Raw genomic sequence first — 25464 nt, forward strand, 5'->3', positions numbered from 1 at the left:
TGTAAGTAAAGACTTCATTTGTTTTTTTAATTGCCTTTGTTCAGTCTCTTCAGATAATTAATGTTTATTAAATTCAGAGCTTAAGTCTATTTAATTGTGCTTTTGGCATTGGCCATTATCACTGCCTTTGATACTTTAATAAACGGGACCTTGATAATATTGTAATTCCAGAAATACAATTTACTATCGCATAAGAGTTTTATTATGTATTTTATAAAGTTGACTTTAAATGTCATACGTCTTCAACAAAAGCAATTGAGAATAAAATTTAAATAATCAGATATTATATCATTCAATAATGTAAGCTAGATGCAGAAATGTGATTATGCATCATCCAAATACGTCGTGAAAAGTGTTTTGCTACTTTACATCTAAAAAATAAATCCTTTAACTACCGTATCGTTGATTTCTTATTTGTTTTCCCGACAGTAAACTTTTCATTGTGGTTCGCTTTCATTAAAAACTGAAAAAGTTTTTAAGTTCTGGAATGCTTTTTAATTCGCCATTTGACCAGACAGCCGCACGTACCCGAACTGGGATTTCAAAAAGTCTTTAGGATCATCGACTTTATAAAATGGATGGTTTTAGTGCTGGTCGCAATCAATCGATCTGTCAATGAAAGCCAACAATCAAAATAATCATATACGTAAAATTTATTTGTCTTTTCCAATCTGAGTAAATTTTATTTTACACGGTATATTTCATGTTCACTTGCCTTTTCACAAACTTTTTACTGTTTAAAAACTGTTTATTTTTGATGTGGTTTCCTTTCACTGAAATTGAAAAAGTTCTTGAGATCTGGATTGTTTTTCAATTCTTCATCGGACCTCACAGTAGCATGCACTCGAACAGGGAGATTGGGGAATTTTTGAGAATATACGCCTTGTGATCGCCAATCTTATAAAATGGTTCTGGTTGAGGTTTTAGCCGTGGTCGATCGTTCCAATGTTGGTTAATATTTCGAATAAGTCTTAAACATTCTGTCCATGAAGAGTCATATGTAAAAATCTTTCCAGTCACCACATCCGTTCTAAAATAATCATAAACATCACTGTCTATTTTACTTTTCCAATCTGAGGATTCACTATTCAATTGTTGAACGACACTACACAGAGGATCATTTGTCTTAATCTGCTGAAGATTTCCAACTTTACATAATAAGTCAAATTTCTCGTCATCTGACATAAGAAATGGATGTTTTAACGCCACGGTAGCCGATGGTCTGTCTTCTGGTTGTCGATTTAACATCCAAGATAGAAGGTCTTTCAGTGTTTCATCCTTGATTTCGTCCAAGCCAACAGGGTTTCCATTTAACATATTGTCCAATCTATGCCGTTTAGTTCCAAACGGGTGTTTTCCTTTTGTTGCAATATAATAAGCTACCATTCCTGCATTCTAAAAAGATTAACAATGTAATGTTACAAATTGACTTTATACATGCATGTCGTGCAAATGGTTATATTCCTGCACCTACCATTACATCAGACTCTTTCTTGTACCGTCCTTTATCGACTGTATCTTTATCTTCACAATATGATTCAGGAGCAATCCAATACTCAGTTCCCATGTTAGGCTTGCTTTCATATGTCGTACAATCATTATTCAATATTCGACTAATGCCAAAATCAGCTATCAGAAATTTGCCTTGTGAATCTCGAAGAACATTGGTGGGCTTTAAATCACGATGAATAATAGGATTTGGGCCGCTATGAAGATCAGCTAATCCATGCAAAATTTGTCTGAGAATTTCGGGAAGAGCGTTTTGAAGATCATGTAAAGTAGAAGACTCTACGAAACTCTCCAATGATTCTTCACATAAGTCTAATATCAAATATACATATTCTTTTCCAGTCTCTTCCTCTAGGAAAGAATAATTGACAACATATTTCGACTTTCTTGCGTTGAATTCATCCAAAATTTTCTTTTCGTGCAGCGCAAGCTGGATGTAGTTATCTCGATGTATTCGTTTCACTGCTTTACCGTAACCATCCTTATCCAGTCCAAGATAAACACGGGTTGCATCATTTCCTTTGCCAATGCAAAACTCGTTTGAGAAAATTACTCGTACATTGCCCACCACTTTAACCTCGTCACTGGAATTGCGTCCATATTCAATCAATTTCAAAAACAATTCTTTATGTTTCGTTGATTCATCAATGTATTTCCACTCTTGCAACACCAATTCTAAAAAAATTAGATAAAATATTCCATTCAAGGGTAAAGGAAACGAAATTAATACGTCAAAATAGCTTGAACTTTACCAATCAGGAAAGGATATTATTAGCTACCGCACATTTTGAAAAAACTTATCAGCAACCACTAGACAAATCATAAGTTCATTAATTGTACAATCAAATCTGGCAACATCTGAGGTTTTATACAACAATTAATCACAAAACTTTCTGCAGTAAATTCATATATTTTAAAGAAATAACCTAAGTATTTGGAAAATTTTAAATATAAAATTCTAGAGCATATTTTTAGAGTCTAAAAATTTTTTACAGCAGAAGATAACAAAACAGCTTCATTTCATTTTTCTTTCCATTCTCGACACTCATCTTTTAGATAGACTATCTAATGTTTAATGCCAAATATGAACATTGAAGCTCGATCAGCAGCGAAAACTGAACAATTATTCTCTCAAACCTTGTTTGAACATCATTAAAGTGCCAATGAAACGAAAACTTTGCTAGTTACATAATATTTACATTGACCAGAACTTTGAAATGAATACTTTCTAAAATCTTTTATGTATGACTCTTTTATTAAAAAAATACTGAAGTGAAGTCCTTGCTATTACCAATTTATCTAACTTGTGACATCATATTGCATGCAAAATGAGTCGCTGCCATGTTTTAAATAAACTTCATTTTCCTGACAATTGTACGTTGATAATAGTAGGCAGTATTTTACATCATTAACACATCACAAAGAAAGACACTCTGCAAAGTTGAAGTAAAGTATTAGCAAATGCACCGAATAATTCTAGGTCTTATAATGCAATGTGATGTCACAAGTTAGATGAATCGAACATAATAAAAGCTTCAATATCTTGAGAACGATGGTTTTTGCATTTTTCATTTATTTTACTAAGCATATGATGGTTTATTTACAAGAAACAATTTGTCTGTCTTGTGTCTATTGTGTACGGGTTTTGGTTATCGAGAAAATTTCCTTTTTGATGAAATTTTTCTTCAGGTAGAAAAGGAATCATGCAATTCAATAAATATTTAACACCACAAAAAAAGTAAGCGATTTAAATTCTTATCATATCTTTCAGCCCTTTCGATACGATTCTTGTCTGTTTTAGAAACATGTGAAAGAAATCATGATTTTGTAGTGCTAAAGTATAAAATAATTGACAAGATAAACAACACGAACGATGCAAGCAAATGATCGAACTTACGGCTTTAAGTTTTGTAACATCTTTTTTGTGTTTTATGTGGGATGCAGAACATTTCAATTGTCTTTGGCTACCACAATCACATTTTACTAATTTGAAAAATTTTCTCTAATAATAGAACGCTCATTTGGAGATCTCTTATAAGTAAAGTTAAAGAGAGCAATTGAGCAAATCATTTCCATGCTTTCACGTAAGATTTCCAAATCAATTTTCTATCTAGCCATCTAACTGTCTATTTATTGGTCTATTTGTTTAAATATATTTGCATTATGTTAAATGTAAAATACGTTGGTATTCACAAGAAATCAGTGGACCACAATTGAAAATATGAATACCCCCTCCCACCCATTAAGTTCTGTAAGCAATATTTCAATAAGCAACGTTATTAAACACCTCCCCAACCCACCAAAAATTATAGTTTCGGCCCTCTAAATAGTGGTCCGTGCTACAATATCTGAGAAAACATGATACATCTATTGAGTTCCGTAAGCGATATTTCATCAGCAACGTTATTAAACACCCCCTCCCCCAACCCACCAAAAGTTATAGTTTCGGCCATCTATTTATAGTTTCGGCCATCTATACAGTGGTCAGTGCTACAATATCTTAGAAAACAAGATACAGCCATTAAGTTCTGTAAGCAATATTTCAACAGCAGCGTTAAAGAATATCTTCTCCCCCCACACAACTAAAAGTTATAGTTTCGGCCCTCTATAAAGTAATCCGTGCTACAATATCTGAGAAAACATGATACATCTATTGAGTTCTGTAAGCGATATTTCATCAGCAACGTTATCCAACAGCTAACCCAACCCACCAAAAGTTATAGTTTCGGCCATCTATACAGTGGTCAGTGCTAAAATATCTGAGAAAACATGATACAGCCATTAAGTTTATATTTTATAGTGGAAGATATAACAAAACGGCTTTGTTTGAACAAACGATTTTTTCACTCTTTTGCCTTTTAGATAAAGTCTCTAATCTTTGCTACTAAACTTTTAATAAAATGACAGATTAAAGAGTTTTTAATTGATCAACCTCCATGCTCTGCCATCTGTCTTATTCCCATTGCCACTATCTCAAAACCATACAACAATGTTGGATTTATACTCTCTTTAGACCTTTCTTTTCATATTAGTTGAAATTATTTTGTCATTTAACACAAAGGACTCTTTTCTCCACCCCCTCCACATACACTCTACATCAATCTGAACTTCTCCTTCGTGTAACCTCATTACTCTTTCCTCTACATTCTATAGCATGATTCCTCTTCTCCGTTGCATGGAAACGTTTGGCCTATGGTTAATTTACAATAACCAAAACCGTATGAATAGATAATGTTTGTAAGAAAAGTGCTAAAAATGAGCACTTTCCTAACTAAAGCTAAGCTTCGTCATTCATGATGATAATAAAGTAGAGGTTCCCTTGTCTTCCTTCAGTGTATTCATACACCTATTCGTTGGTTTTTCTCTACGCTTCTTACTGTGTATATAACTGATAGTTGCCTTCACCCTATCTACGTAGGCCCTGTTTACATGAGACCGGGACGAAGTCAAACCGGAATGAAAATCAGAATTTGTTGCATGTTTGCATGGGATCGGCACGAAATCACGAAAATCCTCATTCGCGTAATGCCTCCTTTGCAGGCTAGTTTTACGCTTGCTAGCCATTTTGCTTTTGTAGATTGCTTTTGTGTGCATGCGTTGATGCCATTTCAGACCGGTCTAAACAGTAATTTGAGTTTACAATGATGACGGTTTCCATTCATACCGTTCTGAACTCAGTCGGATCAGTTCAGCAGGTGGTACGACTTCAGACCACTATGAGCCATTTTCGTAACGGTCGCATGTAAACATCTACTGTAAAAAATATTATGACCAACGCAAGGTGGTACCGCGGTTTGTCTTCGTTCCGGTCTCATGTAAACAGGGCCATACTCTACTCTATGTCTACCTCTTATTCTTGAAACGTGCTCTTGTTGTGTGTTTTTTATTTACATACATACATGCCTTCTCTGAATAATATTCATTCCTTATTTCTATAGAGCAATGTCAACAACATGTAAGACAATCTTGCTGCAAATTACAAGGAAGTTCGCTAAGAAAACACGAGTAATATTTTGCATGTCACGTGGTACCTAGAAACTGTGAACATTGCGTACATAGTCACAGCCACAGTGTAGTGAATATGCAGTAGGGCCAATTTATTGATTTTTTTCGTGAAACGCATATGTTATTACGCATGTGATTACCATAGTGGCAGCATGTCAATCGCTTTTTTTGACCAATAGGAATGATAAAATGGCTAACAGCAGCCAATAATCTAATTAAATATACAGCAGCAAGTTGCACACGATGTAGACCTACTGTATATTCCCGGTACTGTTCAAAGCTCTATCATATATTTTCATACGGCAATGACTGTTTTGACTTCAGAAATTTTCGATTATTGATGTGTTCTTAGGGCAGTTTCGTCACACAACTATTTTTTAAGTCGCTTAGAAATAACAGTCAATGGAAATGATAAAAGTTGCTGTTGTAAAATGACATGTCAAATTATGTAGTGTGTGACTGTGTCATATTATAGATTATAAGATGTAACCGATATTATTAAATTGATGTAAAATACTATAGTTATGTTAAGAGAACACTTTCTCACTGCAATGCGTCATTGCGGTAGAATGTAGGTAGAAACGGAATGGCAAAGTTGCACGTCATATCTAAACGCCCAAAACCACTTCCGAATAATTATACATAAATATAGCTTGCAAGCGTTGGTTCGAGTGTTCGGAAAAGTTAACGTTATTGGTGTATGAACTGGTCATACAAATTTGATGAATTAGAGTCGTATTGCATATGGCAATAAATTTCGAAAACGCAGTTCTAGGATTGACGGTTGTCCGTAATCTTATCGAGATCAATTCAATCATTCCGTATCGCGAAGAACCAACTCTTGGAACGTAAAATCGTGCACAACACTGTAAATACCTTATTGAAGTGTTAAAATATTATATTCAAAATACAGTCTGATCGTTACTGTGAAGTTTGCGACAGTGAACCAGCACTTCGCACAGATTGTGTGAAAGTTTCTTCTGGTTAATGATCTTGGAGTCACATAAAAAGAATTGGGTTAGCTATGTGACGACGTAGCTAATTTGAGCATCCGATCCGACATAAAGTTGAATATGGTGCAAAATTTCACTTTTAATGTGCACAAACGTTTAAAACATATACTTTATTAGGAGTTTCATTATTTGCATCAATTTTATATGGCAAGAATCGTTGTTAGAAATACACAAAGCCCATAACGTTTCTACAATCGTTTCCATCCACACTATTCAGTATTCACATTTTCTAAAGTCGATTATGATTGACTATAGAAGCTAGCAACTATATAACTAACAGAACCACTGCCATTTATAACAAAATTAAAAACGATATTTGTATCATAAAACTGCCAAAAGAATACTCAAAATTTTAAAGCAAATACAGTCAACGCTATATAAAAATATATAATAGAGCTGTGACAATGTACGCAATCTTTACAATTTATACCACGTGACATACAAAACTATAAGTGGCGAAAGTGGTGGATTCAATCAAACCCAAAAAAACCATGTAATATAGATTGTAAAAATACACTTTGAGATATTTCTCGATTGTGATTAGTCGATTGCAGTACAGTTTATCTGTAATCATAACATAACAGATTGGATTTTTAGATTTGTAAATAATACTAAACATCGATCAATTTCTGATCAAGCTGAGACGACACACAGAAAATTGTAGTTTTGTAGATCAATTTTCGGAGCATAGTCGAGACCAAGTAATTGTTAAGTGTCAGACGTCTAAATTAAAAATAAAGTTGCTCAAAAGGAGTCAGATTCAAAACTAGAGGATGTAAAACAGATCGCTAGATGCAATGGAAACTACCGACATTTAAGATAAAACTAATAAAACGCCTTTTTAGTATATCACAGTCCCATTCAGGGTAAACAATTTATTTATATCGTACCTTCCTATACTGTATCATATTTCGTAACACTAATCATTTCGTACTGAAGATGGTATTTTGTCAATGCAAAACCATCGTTTTTTAAATGTTTTTTAAACTTGTTGCTACTCAGAAACTATGGTAAAAGTTGCATACTTATGCCATTGCTTACATTTCATTCAAAAACAGTTTAAAATTCGATATTTTATTATTGTCATTATGGTCTGACCTCAGTTGTGATGTATGCTCATTGCTCCACGTTATTTTCAAATTTGAAAACTATGCGTGAAATTTATATAATATGAAACGAAATGTCATTCTAGTGTGGAAACATTGCTTCTATAACAAGCAACAAATACAAATACTTTATTTCTCAAATCATGCATTTTCTTAGTCCCAATGCTTAAAAGCCATTCGTCATATAGCCATGTCTATTTCTCATAAAATTGCAGAATAAAGGATTTCCTCGCACACAAGCGTAAAATTTCAACAGTAAATGATTACATGTTTCTCTTCCTGTTGCTTTGCCATAAATCATCTCGAGAAAATAGGCAACAACACATCAAAGCAAAAAGGTTCCATTGTCCTCTTTCAGTGCATCTCCTTGGTTTTCCTCTGTACACATCACTCACTGACACCTGCCTCTGCTCTTTATTAACATACTCTGCTTTACATTCACCTTTGCATCGGTATGTTGTGTTTTGTCATATCACTTAAACACTAGTCATTAATTTGGCTTATGTTGAATAGTTTACCCCAGGTTTGCATTCAATTAATTGTGATTTAAGAGTAACAAGGCATGAGTTTTACTTGCCGTCAATATTAGGTATGCGACGCACTTTCCAGGCTTCACTTGTCCTTTCATTAGGTGTTGAAGAAAACGCTTCCATTGCAAGATCTGCCAAATCGAAAAATGGTAAATAAAGCAACAATAAATATTAAAATATGACTTATCAAGCGTCAAACACCTTGTGAAAATTTTTGTGACTATCCATGATAGTAAAAACCTGTTCTACGTGAATCACATTCCATGATTTGTTTTATAAAAATGAGCATGCACCACTCTCATTGACTTTCAAAATACGGTTTTTCACCGTCTCTAAATTCTTTTTCGTCATTGTTTATCCCCAGTTTGTACTGAAATTCTTTGAAGGACATAAAGTAAGTACAATTAAGGATGAGTTAAACTAAAACAATTTAATGCGTAAGGGTTGCTCAGATTTCCCCAATGTACAATGAATTTCGATAGTAAATGTGCATTTTGGACGAAAAGGAGAGTAACAAAAATTAAAGAGTTATAATTTTGCTCAATTATCCAAACATATCTGATACGATTAGAGGCAAGCTGACGTGAAGTTAATCAAAAGTTCTGCTTATTGTGCATAAAACCTTGTACGTATGATTTTAGCGTATTAAAGTTAAAGTTTTGAGGAAAATATTTCTATTGTCTAAATTATTTCTTATTTTATACGAATGATATAGTAGGTTCCATTGGTGTAAGTCCAATACAAAAGTACAATGTCCTTGTTAAGTGTCAAAGAAGGCGTCATTTGATTTTACTATAGACGCATAAAATATTTTACATAATGTAATCAACATCTAAATATTCATCCTAATGTAATCAACAAATGATTTTTAACCATGGTGCCATACACAAAATAGGCACGCAGTGCTTAAATGTGCGGCCTGTCAAGTAAATGGCCACAAAATGAAGTAGTTTCACAACGATAGTTCAAATAATAACGCACATTTAATATTATTTAAATCAAACATGTTTCTCCAATCGCTTTGCCAAGGATTGACCATCGCATGGCAACCTGATAGTTCGTTGGCAATTCTGGGTGATTATCCCTCCATGGAGGTGAATTTTCATACTGACCATTTTTTTTCGCATCGTCAACTGTTCTTTAAACTCATGATACAAACGTCCTTGATCCCTTTGTGCACTGACGTCTAAGCCTAACACATCCAAACTATCAAGTTGCTTGTAATCCTCATGAGGGGTTTTTGTAATTAAGTATAATGGGTTTGTCTCTCGTCCCGGTGACACTATCGTCCATCCTAACATCGTCCTCTAACCAACTGGCGTCCCATCATCTCCAACTCTGGTGTCTTGATTCTGGAGATTGCACTCGTCCCCAAAAATGAGGTGAACAGGCAAAAGCAGCTTTTCATCTTAATCGGGCATGTCTACACCTCATAAGTGCTCATAATGCTCAATCCGCTGTTTATACTTGGGGTTTCGTAAAGTCCACAATACATTCTTTTCGAGTTCATTCACTTCACATGTCCATTTGAATTTTCCCTCCACATCTGCTATTTTGACTTGATAAATACTGATCTTTTTAGTAGCTGTTTGAAACATCATCTTAATGAATTTATATTCTTGCCTTATGGATTTTTCTTTGATTGTATTTACCCACTTCCTTGATGCAAAGGAACTACTAGATCTACTGTCTAAAAGTGCTCGACATTTATTCCTTTGATTGTTACTACCATAGGGGAATAAACAACATTCTTCAAATTAGGATAACATACCAATTTTTGATTCTTCTCCTGCTGATCACATATAGAAGTATGGTGCTTCCTTTTACAGATATAGCAGTGAATCTGACTCTTGCAATCACTTGTTCTATGGTTTTCCCCTGTGCATATAAAAGAGCGTCGTTTTGCCATTAAGTTCTTTTCGCGCTCACTGACATTCTAGACTTTGTAAGAATCTATGGATCTGTGGTCTTTGCTGTCACAGTACACACATTGTCTTGTTTGGACTTTGGTTAATAGTAATTTTCTTTCTTTTCTTTCAATACACTCTCTCTCTCTTTCCTTCTTTATAAGTTTGTGATAGTGGATTTCGTTATATCCAGGCTCGCAAAGCTTCAACTAGATCTGTAAAGGTGAACTTTTCACTTTTCCCAATCCGGTGATGCTTTTGTTAAGTCAGCTCAAATCTCCTCCAACTTGCTGTAGTTATTTTCACGTTTCCTGCAACATCTCTCGAGTTCCCAAATATCTCAAGCGCTCGAACATGCCCAAGTATAGTATTATAAAAATTATTTATCTTATGTTTTGAAACACCGGTATTAGTTGGCAGAGCTAATATTTCGTGTATGTGTGCATTAGCAACTTCACTCGGATCAACATATCTCTCTTTTAACAACAAAGTTACAGTTTGATCAGAAAAGGAAGCATCATAAAGAAGAAATTCAGCGCATATAGACTTTGATGAAATCACGTTCTAAAAGCTACAACGCCAAGTCCTAGCAAAATTATGAAGTATATAGGTAGGAAAGCGAGAGGATGTAGCATGTAAATAGATATAATTTAATTGTTGCATATATAAATACCATTTTGCATCGTGAGTCTTTGATATTACAGCAAGCCGCACAAACACAGATATTAATATTTTATGCAGTGCGGTGTTTGAAATTAAATGAAGATATGATCTTCGCACTTTGTTGGACAATTTAAGCAATTGTCTCTGAACCTGAAAAATCAGGTGACTCACACCTGTGTGACTTCATAGCTCAGTTGGTCAGAGCACTGCACCGGCACCGCAGAGGTCATGGGTTCGAATCCCGTTGAGTCACCTGATTTTTTCAGGTTCCTGAGACAATTGCTTAAATTGTCCAACAAAGTGCGAATCATATCTTCATTTAAACACAGATATTGTTGCTAAGCAATAATACTATAAATTTACTTCAGGGGTCTCAACTACAGCCCGCGTGCCAGATGCGGCCCGTTGGCCTCTCAATCCGGCCTGCGGAGACACTTAAGAAAGTCAATTTCACCTCTCATATTGAGACAACTGAACAGACTAATTGTGATTTTCTTATGATACTACTCTTGGTTGAAATTTAACCTTTAAATTTTGAATATATATTTTCTTAACTAATGAAGCTTGTGCAATGTACTTCGTTTTATTAAAATATTCGCTATTTGACCAGCGGTATACGGTTTGTCGGCCCTCAACACGCTGGATGAAAGTTAATGTGGCCCTCTGGCTGTAAAGTTTGGAGACCCCTGATTTATTTGGATAAAAACTGTAAACCATGTACTTATTGTAATGAAGCTGACATTGATACAAATAAGTGACGATGGCAGTTATATAATTGACGTGCATCGATATTTCTTGATTTCTTACCTGATACAGATGACTTTGATCTTTGAAAAGGTGGACTTTTACGACCTAACTAAAAATGTATTTAAATAAATTTTTGTTATTGATAAAATAAATTAATATTATCATCACACGTACAAGTAATTAAGAACATAAACTTGCTGTGATGTTACATTTATATACATTTGCTTTTCACTGTTAGGAACTGTCCTTCATTTTGATGAGTTTGATTACCGTTAAATCAAGCTTCTCTTGATAATTTTCGGTTGCTTTGCAAACTAAAAATCTGATACAAGTATTCAGACAAAGTGTAATGGTTACATTTATAAAAATTAATCTTTTATATCTGACGTGCCATTAACTTACCTCGAAATAAATAAAGAAAGAAACTACGGCTTTCGTACATATTTTTATCTGTGGCTTTACCATCTATGCTATTTAAGTGCTTATGAAGTTCGTGCATGTCTAAATTGGATTTTAATTTTGATTGCTCTTCTTGCTATTGTAATTTCAAAAAGTTAATTAGTCTTTAATTTTTAGTGTCTTTTCCAATCTCGTATAAGTCTGTTAAAATACACGCATGATAATAAATAACATTAGGAGTATGGTCGTCAGCCTCAGTACTAAATTTTAGTAGCTTTTTGCAAACTTAAATATTAGATACAGTTAAGTATTCAGACAGATTCTCACAAAAATATCCAAAGTAAGCTTGAGTGTTAAAACAATACACACCGTTTGCAATGGCATCGAACGTAAATCTTCTTGACCTATTGACGGGATATCGTAATTGGCGATTGTAAGATCATCTAAAATGGAGTAAAAAAAAGAAACATGTGACACCAACTTTATTACGCACTATCGGAACAAAAATTTGGCGTCTGAAGGATATTATGGGAGGTGCAATAACCCACTGTCGGGAAACTTTTGGGCTACAGTTAATTTACAATAACCAATGGAAACCGTATGAACAGACATTGTTTATAAGAAAAATGCTATAGAATTGAGAACTTTCCCATTAATTACTAAGTCACTCATGATGATGAACAAAGAGGTTCCTCTTTCAGTGCATCTATTTATTTCCTACTCTTTGGTTTACTCTAGGCTTTTCACATATTGACACTTTCCTCTTTCCTATTCCATACTGTATTATTTTAAGTCCATCTAATTTTAATTCTTGTAGCTTCAGTTTCTCTTGTGTCTGTTTCATACACATACATACATGCATTCTGTCTTCTTTCGGCAAAAATTCATTCTTCAGTAATTCTAGAGAATTAAATGTCTCCCACACTCTTGCTGTAAGTTACAATGCTATATGCAAGTATTTACCCACTTAATGTCAATGCAGGACAACTCAACCATTAAACTAACAGTAATCTTTTGCTTTGACATGTTAACTTTTATTAATTGACTTTCAAAACGTAGAAATGATTTGAAAACAATATATATCCTCCACTTCGCTAATGCAAAGCACGTGTAATATTTTTGCATGTTAAGTCGTAGCTACAAACTGTAAACTAATATTATCTACATTGTCACAGCTCTATCATATATTTTTAAACGGCGTTGACTGTTTTGACTAGGAAAGTTTCGAATATTGATGTGCTCTTTTGGAGATTTTATGATACAAATATTTTTTAAATAAGTAAAATAACAGTAGTTCCGTAAGTGATAAAAAAAGTTGCTTGTAGTGAATGATCTTAATAAAAGAGTAGTGAATTTAGTGAAAAATTTCACTTTTATTGTGCCAAAACTTTAAAACTACTTGAAAATGTAGCTCCATCTTTGGCACAAAATTTGAACCCAAATCATCCCTTACCAAAAATTATAAACATAGAAAAAGCTAAGCGACCCATATTGTAAACACATCATCAAACTTGAAAGTCAGTTGTCTTTTAAGCATAAAAAAGCTATTATTGCTCTGTAAAAATGCAGTAGTTCCACCGTAAAAATATGTGATTGCACTAAAAACATTTTTACTAGGTCTCAAAGCCATCCGAGGCCGAAATGGATTATTTAGCTTCATGTTAAGACTAAATACATTTTCCTTTCTTGTTGAAAAAGGCGCATAGCTTTAAATCATTTTTAAAAATTTAAATTTCATTTTGTAAGCAAATCATTGCGAAAAATATCACTTTTAGATCACGGTCATAATATTTAAGATAAGAAGCTGCCTGCTTCTGCAGCCAATCAGATTTGAGGAAAAAAACAATATCACTTCGCATGCATTAACAAAAAGATACTAGTTGCTAAACCATAAATTTAAAGATTACGATACTTATCACATGGATTTTGCTGGCTCTGTAAGTGTTTTATAACTGGCAATATAAGTTACATAAAAATTGCTTCAATTCTTTTGCATGTATCGTATCGTAAATCTTAGGCACAATAATTGGCGACTGAATTAGAGATTGAGAGCAGAGCATTCACATTTTGTCGAGAATTTGTTTTTTAAATGGTACTACATCGATAAGTACGGATATTAGCGGCCTACAATTGTTCTATTGTCAATCGATATTATATGTGTATCTCTGAGGTGGAAAAGATTGGGAATAAGTTTTCAATTTTTTCTCGAAACTCGAAGTTAAAGAAAATTAAAGATAATAGCAAAAGAAATCTCTACAACTGCATTGTGCATAGATAGACGTTCAGGTGATCTTTGAAATGCTACTTCCCATACCTGATGACATGAATGGGAGATAAATGGATGAGTACGAATTTGCTTTTAAATTGTTTGACGAATATTTTATCTTCGACAGTTAATATCCCTTATAAAAGACAAAATTTTGCCCCATGAAACAAGAAAACGGAAAACTATCGACTAGCTGAGAACTGTACTTTTGGTGATCAATTATCTAAACAGATTGGACACCAAGTAAGTGATACATGTCATCAAGATTAAAAAAGAAGCGACCATAAAAGGAGTCACGATATGAAACTAAAAGATGTACAACAGATCGCTCAAGCTATGGAACCCGTCGGCTTTAAAGCTAAAACAATTGAAACGCATAAAAACGAAAAAGTTAATCATATTCGAAAAATCCAAAATCAGAGATTTTATGGTCTGATTAGTTGTCCTACAAAATTAAAATATTTCCATTGTGCATGCATGGTGGTAAAAGTACGCAGGAGATGTGTGAACGTTGGTCCTTCCGCAGCTGTATGTAGGTCAAAGATAAATTTGTAACCAGAAGCCAAAATTAAAAGTCAAATGAAGATAAAAAGCAAAGAAATGTAAATAAAGGAGTTATAATAAACTACACCATGAAGAGGAATACGCTTTTATTGTACACAAAAAAATTGAAAATGGAATTGAGCATAAAAATCTCAAGTTTAAGGTGTTGACGTTCAGGTTCAGAGCATCATGATTGACTGTGAATCTATTTGTAATATCATAGATAAAAAACCTGGGAGGCTCTTAAGAAGAGTGGGGTCAAGTACACACAAAAAAATCAAGTGGAAACATATATGCATTCTGGTCAATCTCATCCTTAAACCCAATTTTAAGCCCTATATGGAAATTTCAGACAAAAGTCGATTATGGCAATGCAGAGATTGAGCTACAATTTATAGTTTTACACGGGGACATTAAAAGATTTTCAGTTAAAGATCCACATGGACCTTGACGTGAAATCTGTGGCTTTGAATCCAAAAAGAACTCTGTTTAATTTGAGGAAGAAAGTAGAAAACAAAAATTGACCGAGATGTTTGAAGGAGATAATATTTAAAGAGCAGGAGAGCAAACTCCATGGGTAAGTTATGTTTAAAATGGGGGTTTTCCTTAAATAAATAATATTTGTTGAAGAATCGAGGGGATAACAACATTTGTAAGTCATAGTGGTTTATTTTTACAAACTACTTATGTTTGGAATAACATAAACAGCAGATGTGTATCAGTATATTACCAAACAGGTACTACAGTAATGTGGGAGTACAAAATATTATGGATGACAATATTGGTCTTGGTCAATTAGTTATAGTGCTTGATAAAAGATTGAATGAAGTTATTGAGAAACAAATAGAGACGAGACTTACTCTTAACTCGGATAAATGTAGATTTCTACATCTAAAACTACCTTTATAGGACATTTGTAACCTGAAAGATGTATTGGCGCAGAGATAAGAAGGTCAAAGCTATGGCGGAAGCTAAAGAACTGAAAACAACAATTAAATTTCGATGTTTGCTTGGTCTAGAAAATTTTCGTAGTCATTATATCCCGAATTAGAAGACTCGCAAACCTTTTGCAACAAATGACTCGGACAACAGTATCTTTGGGGGTAAAAATAGAGTAAAGCGCTTAAAAAACAACAAAAAATACGTCTTTCTGGATGCAGTGAGGACAATCAGTTAAAATTGGGTTATGAAGGCTTTTACCAAAAATTAATTGGTTATTATAACTGTTTATACTTGTTTATGCGATGTTTGTATGGACGAAATAACCATTTGATAATGGTTACAACCACTTTTAGTATAGGCTAGTCTTTCTCAAAGTGAGCATGCTCAATTTCTTACTAACGTCCACGACCGTGCAATTCTTACAACCTGACAACATTCATACTCATTCTGAGCCTAACAATTTTCCTCGGAATTCCTAATTTTAAACCATTTTTGCATTTCACATGCTACTTAAATTACTAATTATAACGTGCTTTCCTTCCCATACAGCATGATACAAATTTAAAAAGTCTTGACAAGTAAACAAGTTGATGATGACAGTTAATATATTTGAAAGTTGCGAAATGTTCCGGCAATTAACTAAAAACGTTGACGAGAAATGTAAACTACATTCATCTTCTAGGAGACTGGGATCACGATCAATAAACAGTAAAACAAGTCAAGTGTATAGAATCACGTACGGCATACATATATAAAAAATTAGTAATATTTTCCAGTTTCAAAATGTCTTATTAGATCATATCATTCCCTAATTATTAAAACCTCTTATCTGCAAGTGCTAAGTCAATCAGTTTTGTTATTACCTTTTACAAAAATATGCAACTGTAATTCAGATGGAATTGAGAACATAGTAGAAATATTTATAGAATGTATGCTTAAACAAAGAGAGTATGTAAATAAATACAAAATGATACCTGTTTTGAGTGAGACAAAATTTCCTAAAAATCGAGGTATATTTCTTCAAGGGAATTTTTCAATAAAGGTCGATCGAATTTCATTTGTTTAATAAAGGTCTTCAAAATCTTTTTGCCTTTGCAAAGGAGTTTGGATATTTTTTCATGGCTAAAATAAAATTCTCTATGTTGCCTGTACGGTATTTTTGGAAGTGCACCCACTAGGGTCATACAGTTAAAACTTTCAGATTATTTTTTCTATTTCTTCTTAAGTAAGTCTGGTGTGCCTAACCAACCTTACAACACATCATCAAAACAAAAATTAAGGGGAATAGAGAAAATGCAATAAGCCAATGTCGGGAAATTTTGAGCCCCATACTATGCGCAATTTCGCAAAAACTTCGTCATTCCATATCAATAATAAACAAGTGGAAGTTTCCATTGTCCTCTTTAGTGCATCATACACTTTCTACTTTTTGGTTTTCATAGAGGCTTCTTATACGACACATACAGACACTTTTCTCAGCACTATTCCGTATTCTATTTTACGTCCATATCTAATTTTTGTAACATCACAGTTCCTATTGTGTCTCTTATTCATTCACGTACATACATGTATTCTTTCTACAATCAGCTAAAATTCATTCCTTATGTTTGAAGCAATGCCTCCAATATTTTAAAAAATCTTCCTACAAATTACAAGGATATTCTGCTTAGAAAACACGAGTACTTATTGCATGTCACGTGATACCTAAAACTGTGAACATTGCGTACATAGTCACAGCCCCAATGTAATGAATATACAGTAGAGCCACTGCAATGATTTTTTCGTGCAACACATATCGCAATTCGGGCAACACATTTTCGTAACCACATATTACGCATGTGATTACCATAGTGGCAGCCAGTCAAATGCTTTTTTTGATTAATAGGAATGATGAAATGGCTAACAGCAGCCAATAATCTAACTAAATGTACAGAAGCAAGCTGCACATAATATGGACCTACTGTATATTCCCTATACTGTTCACATCTCTATCATATATTTTCATACAACAATGATTGTTTTGTCATCAGAAATTTTCGAGTATTGGTATGTTTTTAGGGCAGTTTCGCCACACGACTATCTTTTTAAGTCACTTAGAAAAAACAGTCAATAGGTAAATGATAAAAGTTACTTCTAGTTAATGATCTTGGAGTCACATAAAAAATTGGGTTAGCTATGTGACGGCGTAGCTAATTTAAACATTCAATCAGACATAAAGTTGAATATGATGCAAAATTTCACTTTTATTGTGCACGAACCTTTTGCATCGAGAATCGTTGTTAGAAATACAAAAAGCACATAACGTTTTAAGGATTGTTTCCATCCACATTATTCAGTATTCACATTTTCTAAAGTCGATTATAATTGGCTATAGAAGCTAGCAACTATGTAACTAACAGAACCACTGCCATTTATAACAAAATTAAAAAAGATATTTTATCCTAAAATTGCCAAAAGTATACTCGAAATTTTTCAGGCAAAAACAGTCAACGCTATATAAGAATATATAATTGAGCTTTGACAAATGTACGCATTGTTTACAGTTTGTACCACGACATACGAAAATATAATTGGCGAGTGGTGGATTCCAATCAAATTCATAAAAACTATGTATTATAGATTGTAAAATACACTTTCAGATATTTCTCGATTGTAATTAGTCGATTGCAGTGCAGTTTATCTGTAATCATAAAATAACAGATAGGATTTTTAGATTTGTCTATATGTAAATATTACTACACATCGATCAATTTGTGATCAAGCTGAGACGACACACAGAAAATTGTAGTTTTGTACATCAATTTTCGGAGCATAGTAAAGACTAAGTAATTGTTAAGTGTCAGTCATCTGAATTAAGAATAAAGTTGCTCGAAAGGAGTTAGATTCAAAACTAGAGGATGTACAACAGAACGCTAGATGTAATGGAAACTACCGACTTTCAAGAAAACACCATTAAAACGCCTTATTATATCACATTCCCATTCAATGTAAACAATTTATTCATATCGTATCTTTCTATACTGTATCATATTTCGTCACACTAATCATTTCGTACTGAAGATGGCATTTTGTTGATGTAGAAACATGTTTGCTTATAAAAAATCATCGTTTTTAAATGTTTTTAAAATTAGTAAGAGTTTCTTACTTATGTCATTGCACACATTTCGATATTTCATTATCGACATTATTGTCTGACCTCTGTTGTGATGTATGCTCACTGCTCCACGTTATTTTCAAATTTGAAAACTATTTGTAAAATGATTTTAATATGAAACAAAATGCCTTTCTAGTTTGAAAATATTGCTTCTATAACAAACTTTTGTGCTGGATGCTTGATCTAGTCTTATTTCAAGATCAGTGCACGAAACCTACACACGGAATATTACAGTAACATAGTGGTTAACCGCACATGCGCAGCTGCTACCCACAAAACTCATTTTGCATTCATAGTCACAAACATTACACAGCATGCAGGATAAGCAAAACATTTATGTTGCCACGCAAAATAACTATGATTTTATTTGAATCAAAACAGTAAGTCATGCAATTATTGTAATGAAACTAACATTGATACAAATAAAGAAAGATTTAGAAAGGATCATACTGTAATTGACATGCAATGATATTCGTTGATTTCTTACCTTTATATAAAGTTTCAGATGACTTTAATCTTGAAAAAAGTGGACTTTCACGATCAAACTAAAACATTATTGAAATGTTCATTCTACTATCGATAAAACAAATTAATATTATCACAAGTACAAGTAATTAAAATCATAAACTTCGTGTGTTGTTACATTTTTCAACATTCATCTTTTTTTTACGTCTTGCCATTAAACCATCTCGGAAAAAAATGAACAACGGCTGTCGTATATATTGTTACCAGTGCTTTTCCCGTCAATGCTATTTAAGTGCTGGTGCTAGTCAAAATAGTGCTTGTCCGAATTAGACTATCTGATGGTACTTCTTTTTTTTGTTTTTTTGTTAATTTTGCTTTCACTGTTAAGACCTTTCTTTCATTCTTGCTGTTATAACACAAGACGTAACAGTCTAACATCACAATCACGTCTTCTTGGGCTCTTGTCTAACTCCTGTTTTAGCAAACGTAATTCTTACTGAATTTGGATGTTTGATTGACTCAGAACTTATATCTTATCTGAGATACGTTGATAACATACTTTTCGTAATCAGACCTTTCCATTTCAGATGTTCTTAACAAATTTTTTAGGTCTTATCCCCATCTAAAATTTGATTACTGTTGACACTTTAGAAGATGATGATCTGACAACTATGGCAAAACTACTAAAACTGGCCTATACTATCGTTTCACTAGCTTTGAACCTTTCACTATAAAGAGATGTCTTTCAATTGCCTCCAAAAACAAGACACACGAATCACATCAAGTGCAGTAAAAAAATTACTGGCTAAAACAACCAGAGCTAAGTTTTCCTGGAAAAACGTTGACAACCAATTAAAGTTGCATTGCAGAAAGCTATTACTAAAATGTAATTGGTTATTTTAAAACTTTACACTTGTTTATCGGTAGCGTAGCTAGCTCGCTTGTTTTGGTCCTGCTATGTAAATTTTAGAATATTAACATTATCTATTTCTTTAGAAATCTATTGTTTTACAGTAAGTGAACACAGAAAAATTAACAAAGCAGGACCAAATGTGCGGGCTGCAACGCTACTGTTGTTTATACGATTTTTGTTTGGTCGAAAAAAGCGTTCGATAATGGTTGCAACCACTTACTTTAAGCCTGTATTTATGTCAAGGTGAACATGCTCAATTTCTCACTTACGTCCACGACCATGCAATTCTTACAACCTAACAACATTCATACTCCTGATCTTGGCAATACTCCTCTAGTAAACCTAATTTTAAACAATTTTCACAATTCACATAATGCTAAAATTAATAATTACAACGTGCTTGCCTTTCCATACAGTCTAATACAAATCTAAAAAGTCTTGACAAGTAAAAAAATTAATGTAACATGTTTGTAAATGTAGATCGTCCAGGTTGGTATAGTCCTGAGAAGGACTGTTTTTGTTGTTGTTGACTGACGTTTCGACAACCTTAGCGGTAGCCATCTTCAGAGTCAAATGAGGAATAAACGTCAGGTTAGCCGTATTTATCTGGTACTTACGTCATTTTATTGTGTGTACAGGAGATGTGTGGGTGTGAACTGTGTATCATCATTGTGAATTAGTGCGAAGTTAACTGTTTTTAGTTGTGATGTGTGATTTAGGTGTAACGATGTTAGTTGTAATGTGTGGGTGTCAATTATGTATTGTCATTGTGAATCAGTGTGAAGTGTAATGTTTATAGTTGATCGTTTGTTTGTATTGTGAACAAGTCGTTTGTAAGGTGCCGGTAGTTGCTATGATCTGTTAAGGGGGGTTCGTTCCAAGTTGGTATACAAACTTTCTAATGTAAGCCGTTGTCTATAGTCTGTACTGTAAGTAATGCATTTTGCTGAGTCCCAGTCAATGTTGTGCTTTGTGATTCGGTGATTTTCGGCAATGTGATTAATTTTGTCTTGTTTCTTAGTAGCTTGTTTGTGTTCAGTAAGTCGTATGTTTAAGCTCTTGCCAGTTTCCCCGATATAGGAGGCGTGAATGTCGGAGCAGTTTACAGCAGTTTATTAAACGTCTCAAAGCTCTTAAAAAACGTTTTGAGTATGTTAAGTGTCTATTGCATCGCGTTTTATGTGTAAACGTTAAGTCGATCAGTGTTGTTATTAACTCTTGCAAGAAAAATTCAACTACAATTTAGATGAAGTTCTTCGCTAACACTCATGAGCACTCGCCCTGAGAACATATTAGATTATTCACAGGGTGTATACTTAAAAAAGTATGTAAATAGATATGTAATGGTTACCTGTTTTGGTGGAGACAAAATTTTATCCAAATCAAGGAAACGACTTTTAAGGAAATTGTTCAATATAACTCGATCGAAGTTTTCATGCTCATTGAATATCTCCAAAATCATTTTAGACTTTGCCAAGGGATCTAGATCGTTTACGCAGTTTGAATACATTTCATAAGGTATATTTAGAACCACACTCAGTTCATCATAAAAAGCAACTTTCCGACTAATTTTTTCGATTTCCTCTAGTGTAAACTTGGTGTATCTACGTTCATCTAAAATAGAGTAACAAAAACATGTAACACCAATATACACTTAAAAATATTTCTCGATTGTAATTAGTCGATTGCAGTGCAGTTAATCTGTAATCATAAAATAACAGTTAGGATTTTCAGATTTGTCTATATGTAAATAATGCTACACATCGATCAATTTGTGATCAAGCTCAGACGACACACAGAAAATTGTAGTTTTGTATATCAATTTCGGAGCAGAGTCGAGACCAAGTAATAGTAAAGTGTCAGTCGTCTAAATTAAGACTAAAATTGCTGGAAAGGAGTTAGATTCAAAACTGGAGGATGTACAACAGATCGCTAAATGCAATGGAAGCTACCGACTTTCCAGATAAAACCGTTAAAACGCCTTTTAATTATATCACATTCCCATTCAATGTAAACAATTTATTCCTATCGTACCTTCCTATACTGTATCATATTTCGTAACACTAATCATTTCGTACTGAAGATGGCATTTTGTTAATGTAGAAACATGTTTGCTTATAAAGAAAATCATCGTTTGGTTAAATGCTTTTTAAACTTGCTGCTCCTCAGAAACTATGGTAAAAGGTACATACTTTTGCCATTGCATACATTTCGTACAAAAACAGTTTAAGATATGATATTTCATTATTGACATTATTGTCTGACTTCTGTTGTGATGTATGCTCATTGCTCCACGTCATTTTCAAATTTCAAACTATGCGCAAATTGTTTATAATATGAAACGAAATGTCTTTCTAGTGTGGAAACATTGCTTCTATAACAAGCAACAAATACAAATACTTTATTTCCAAATTGCATTTTTTTTTTATTTCGAATGTTTAAAAGCCATTCGTCATATAGCCATATGTATTTCTCATAAAAATGCAGAATATATGACTTCCTGGCACACAGGCGTAAATTTTCAACAGTAAATGATTACATGTTTCTCTTTCTTTTGCTTTGCCATAAATCATCTCGAGAAAATAGCCAACACCACATCAAAGCATTAAGGTTCCACTTCTCCTCTTTAAGTGCATCTCCTTGGTTTTCCTCTGTACACATTACTCACTGACACATCCCTCTGCCCTCTGCTAACATACACTACTTTAACTTCACATATAAATCGGTATGTTGTGTTTTGTCATACCACTTAGACACTTGTCATTTTGCTTACGTTGAATACTTTACCCGAGGTTTGCATTCAATTACTTATGATTTGTGAGTAAAAAGGCATGAGTTTTACTTGCCGTCAATATTAGGTTTGCGACGCTTACTCCTGGCTTCACTTGTTCCTTGATAAATTTTTGAAGAACGCGCTTCCATTTCATGCAAGATCTGCCAAATCAAAAAATGGTCAATAAAGCAAAAAAGCGTCAAAGGTCTTGTGAAAATTTTTGCGACTTACGCATGATAATAAAAAAGTAATTATGATTTGAGCGTATTAAAGTTAAAGCTGTGAGAAAATATTTCTATTGTCCAAATTATTTTTTATTTTATAGCGAAAGATATAGTAGGTGCCATTGGTGTAAGTCCAGTTCAGAAATAAAATGTCATTGTTAAGTGTCAAAGAAGGCGTTATTTGATTTTGCTATAAATGCATAAAATATTTTACATAATGTAATCAACACCTAAATATTCATAATAATGTGACAACAAATGATTTTTAACCATGGTGTCGATACACAAAAAATAGGCACGCAGTGCTTAAATGTGTGCGGCCTATAAAATAAAATGGCCACAAAATGAAGCAGTTTCACAACCATAGTTGAAATAATGACGCATATTTAATATCGTTTAAATCAAACATGTTTGAGATATAAAAATGTGTTTTGTGCTCAATGTTTTACATTCCAATGATTCATACATAAACTTCTCGTCTATGTAGAAGAGATAAATGGGTCAGAAACCTAGGCATGATTATGGCGCATACGATAACTTCAAAGAAGATGACTGAGAAGCAAGTGCAGTTTGTTAAATTCATTTAGTGTCCAAAAACTACATAAATCTTTAAAAATACGTACACCATTAGCCATAAGTTTATAGTTGACAAATAGAACTAGTTATTTAGTTGAACAACAGTAAAATTCGTTTCCAAAATTTCTTTGCGGACGTATGCTAGGAAATAACGTTTAGCAAAATCAAAAAATTTAGGCGAATAGGGAAAAGTAAAACTTTTTTACTTTTCTTGTACACCTTCTTTCTAAATTGTCTTTTTCTTGATAAATTTAACCCTCTTACAACGTTAAAGTGTAAGTTTATTGGAAATAGCTATAATGCTAAAATCACGATTTTTGTGAAAACGAGGCTGAAGCCCCCAAAACTTGCCCATATAACATCAATCTTTGAAATCAGTGCCTCAATATTGACCTATTTTAGTTCAATGGACTTTACGGCCATTATAAATTGTTTACATTCCTTTCTCCAAAGAAATGTATTTAAAGAAAAAAATGCCCTTTTCCTGTTGGACTACCCTTTTTTAGCTTTTTAAACCGCCTTTGGTGCCCCTTCAAATACCCTTTATAATATATCCTTCTCAATATATCCATCGTAAATTTGGGGAGTTGCACTCAAAAAATTAGGATCAGTCAATAACACATTTCAAGTTGACTTTTTGCATGTGTCGTTCTGTTACATATACAATAAGCACACTTTAAGTTCATTTTTGCAAGTGTTGTTCTGTTACATATACAATAAGCAGCAGCTGGTAGTTCTACATTCATTAGGCGTAATTGCTAAGTCTAAAAAAGATTTTCTTTCACTGTAAGAAATGTTCTAGTACATTAAAAGGTATGCGGTGTTGTTGAGGTAACAGTCTATATTAAACAATTACGTCTTCTTAGGCTATTCTCTAACACCTATAGTAGCTGATATAATTCTCACTGAATTTGAATGCTTGATCCACTCAGAACTTATTCAAGATAACACGATTATATTTCATCGGAGATACGTTGATGACATACTTCTCCTAATCAAACCTTCTACCATTTTGAAGGTTTTTGACAAATTTTGTTTTGTTTCGTTCCCATGTAAAATTCCACTACTGTTGATACTTTTGAAGATGATGATCTGAAATCTATCGCAAATACTAACCAGGGGCAAAACTAGAACAAAAAGCGTGGGGTTGTGCATTCATATATTCATAACTGCTGGACTGATTTGTTTTGTTAGGGATTACAATTTCAAAAGAAATCAATAAGGGCAGAGCTGAATATAGAAATATTCACCCACCCCAACCCCCAACTAACGTTCTAGTTTCGCCTGTGTTACTAACACTGGCCAATACTCTCGTTTCACTAGCTTTGAGCCTTTCACTTTAATAAGACGTCTTTAAATTGGGCTCCAAACACAAGACACACGTATCACCTCAAGTGCAGTATAAAAATTACAGGCTAAAACAACCAAAGCTATATTTTTCTGGATGCGACAAAGACAACCAATGAAAAGTGAATTATAGAAAGGTACTACCAAAATGTAATTGGTTGTTATAAAACTTTATACTTGTTTATCAGAAGTGTAGCTAGCCCGCATGTTTCGGTCCTGCTATGTCAATTTTATAATATTAATATTGTTCATTTTTTAGAAATCTATTGTTTTTACAGTAAGTGAAAACAGAAAAATTAACATAGTAGGACCAAAGTTGCGAACTGGCAACACCACTGTTTTTTATACGATTTTTGTTTGGTCAGAACAAGCGTTTGATAAT

At 33.5% G+C, this 25464-nt stretch overlaps 1 protein-coding gene across 1 annotated transcript in view; it reads right to left on the minus strand.

The window, feature by feature from the left end:
* Positions 1-179: 179 nt before the first annotated feature.
* The window catches only part of LOC124448601 (serine/threonine-protein kinase/endoribonuclease IRE1-like), a 28519-nt gene continuing 3234 nt past the window's right edge, over positions 180-25464 (minus strand). The window contains exons 2-10 of the mRNA XM_046999562.1: positions 23009-23096; positions 21514-21776; positions 19272-19329; positions 12249-12322; positions 11541-11589; positions 8211-8294; positions 1475-2184; positions 716-1395; positions 180-609 (exon numbers count right to left, since the gene is read on the minus strand). Of these exons, the coding sequence (XP_046855518.1) occupies positions 829-1395; positions 1475-2184; positions 8211-8294; positions 11541-11589; positions 12249-12322; positions 19272-19329; positions 21514-21776; positions 23009-23084 (1881 nt within the window). The 5' untranslated portion in view covers positions 23085-23096 and the 3' untranslated portion in view covers positions 180-609; positions 716-828. The remainder of the gene's footprint in view (positions 610-715; positions 1396-1474; positions 2185-8210; positions 8295-11540; positions 11590-12248; positions 12323-19271; positions 19330-21513; positions 21777-23008; positions 23097-25464) is intronic.

Source organism: Xenia sp. Carnegie-2017, unplaced genomic scaffold (assembly GCF_021976095.1).
Source record: "Xenia sp. Carnegie-2017 unplaced genomic scaffold, XeniaSp_v1 HiC_scaffold_23, whole genome shotgun sequence".
Classification (NCBI taxonomy): domain Eukaryota; kingdom Metazoa; phylum Cnidaria; class Anthozoa; order Malacalcyonacea; family Xeniidae; genus Xenia; species Xenia sp. Carnegie-2017.